Here is a 2,624-nt window from a genome sequence, read left to right on the forward strand (position 1 = left end):
CAGTATATATAAATCATCAAAGAAAGGTAAATACAGTGTTCGAATAGATGACATGATAATACATCGTGTAGCATAGCTCTCAACGAATGTTATCCAATAAATAAATACATTGTGTATGTAATAAGATGCTTCCGACAAGATTCGAACCTACGACCTCTTGCTGTCAAGGCGAGCGTCATATTAGACCACAGGGGATTCATAATATTTAAATCTTAACCATTTTAAAAATCTTTTTTTTTTTCTTAAATACTAGTGGCAGAATGAAAATGGACTTTGTATTTTGTGATTTTGGTAAAAGACAGTAAACATTCACATGCTTTCTTTTTTCCAGATTAAGCGCCTTGTATCCTTGTAACGGAAAAGGTGTGGTACAAACTGCCTGGCCATTACTATGCGTTTATACTATTGATTAAAGAAAACTAGGTCTATCTACACTAGTATTGTAATGCACATTATTTAATTAACAAATGACTGTTACTTGGCAACACTACTCCTACAGGTTTGAATTACTTGCAATACCATTATATGATTATTTGGCCATCTCGCAACTTCATTAGTGGAAATTATATCATTCTGGGTGTATTTTTTGACGAATTCAGTGATGTTTTTAGTAAAAATATTCCCTATTTGAAAATAATTTTTGTGTCTATCCTTGAAATAGAAATTTAAACTATTTCAATCTTCCAACATATATTTTTTATTTTTATTGAAACACAACATATAACTTTAGGGCCTTATATTGCTATACAACAAGAACCTGTCAAATCATATCAAATCATGAAAATAAAGTAATTTTGGTGTTTGTTATAGTTAAAATCTAGTTCAATTTTCTGAAACATACGTAATAGGGTGTGCAAGTCTAAAATTATGAAATGATATAAAGTCAATAAAACGACAATTTCTATGAGTCGTCATAGTAACTGTCTTCTCTAAACAGAAGGTCTATCCATAACCAATCTATCATATAAATTCGAACTATTTTTAATTTTCCGCCATATTTAATCATATGGCCTTATTGCTATAGAAGAAGAACCTGTCAAATCATATTTGTTTATATAAACACTAAAATAAAGTGTGATTATGGGAGTGTGATTATGGGAATGACAAACATCATGTTAATGACATTTTATTTATGATTATTTTGGGATTTTATCATATTTAAATTTGACGATGGTCCGGATGATATGAATTCGATATACAATGCAAAGAATACAATTTATACCTGCGTTTACAATTTAAAAACGATGTATTATATTAGGCATCCATGCTAACTTTCAGGCAACATAATTTACTCTGACAACGTAATATAGTTATTCACTATAGCACTACAAGAACATTCGACAATAGATATATGAGAGTTACAACACTACAAGACACAGACAACAAATTTGATCTGGAAAATAAATGAATGAATAAACAACATTTATGAAAATCACCCTACCTACTAGCGCATCCACATGGCCTTGGAGGGTATTCAGAAAATAAAAACAATTGGAAATACTGTATCTAGAAGCAAATTGGGTTTCAAACTTGTATAATGTTCATCACAATTTTTAGATAAACAAAAGTACTAATATATACAGTGTATTCTGTATTTCGATTATTTATTCATTCAACTGTTACCATAGTTACGCACACTATATCTTCGTTGTCTTTCTCGGAGGCAGCAGAGGATGAACTAGGCGATCGTTTTAGATATTTCTCGAGAGAAAAACTGAATGTGATAACAGCGACTGACAGTAAACTTAAGGCAGCTATTGACAGCATAAATACATTCTGAAATAACAAACACAAACATGAATTTTGTATAATAACTTTTAAAAAATATTTTAATTAATATCGCTCGTATAATACTCACAATATTAGTGCGATAAGAGATACCTGATAACAATGATGACAATGTAATAGTGATAATTGCTTTTATGTATAATTGGTATGTGTTTAAAATTTAATAATAGTAATAATAATAATAATAATTATTATTATTATTATTATTATTTTATTATTATTATTGGACTGATTGATATACTATTATATGGCCTATCATTCAAGTTCAGTATCAAAAGATAAACAGCTCGCGTTGGTTAAAACATTTTTTTCTGAAATCATACACTTTATAATAAGAACCATTTCATTTGCATATCAAGTCTTATGTAAAATTTTTTATGATTTTCATGAAGGTATCACCACAGACTATATTTTCGTATGTGGTATACCATCAACGAAGCGATCTTAATGACACATATTAATTAATTTATTTACTATTTATTAAATTTTAGGAGACAATGAAATACAATATAAAATGCCCTCTAAGGATAAAGCTTTTTCTACACTATCAAATTTGATCAAAAAAGCGTCACATAAAATGTGATGGAACATAAAAGTTGAACACGTTCAACTTTTTTGATACAATTTGATAATATGTGATATGACGTCATCGTACCCATTTATGGGCACATCACATTTTTTGTCACACAAAATTGGATAGTGTAGACAAAGCTTAACTAAAAGTGCATCGAATAAAATCAAAATATGCAGACGTCTGAAGTAAAAACCAAGTAGAGTAAATCATATAGGACTACCAATAACACTAATAACGTATACAGTACTGTATATACATTATA

At 29.0% G+C, this 2,624-nt stretch overlaps 1 protein-coding gene across 1 annotated transcript in view; it reads right to left on the minus strand.

Moving 5' to 3' along the window:
• The window catches only part of LOC117113716, a 17,295-nt gene that overhangs the window by 961 nt on the left and 13,710 nt on the right, over window positions 1–2,624 (minus strand). The window contains exon 12 of the mRNA XM_033257141.1: window positions 1,637–1,776. Within this exon, the coding sequence (XP_033113032.1) occupies window positions 1,637–1,776 (140 nt within the window). The remainder of the gene's footprint in view (window positions 1–1,636; window positions 1,777–2,624) is intronic.

This window comes from Anneissia japonica, unplaced genomic scaffold, assembly GCF_011630105.1.
Source record: "Anneissia japonica isolate Jap-2015-1 unplaced genomic scaffold, ASM1163010v1 scaffold718_len1063573_cov188, whole genome shotgun sequence".
NCBI lineage: Eukaryota > Metazoa > Echinodermata > Crinoidea > Comatulida > Comatulidae > Anneissia > Anneissia japonica.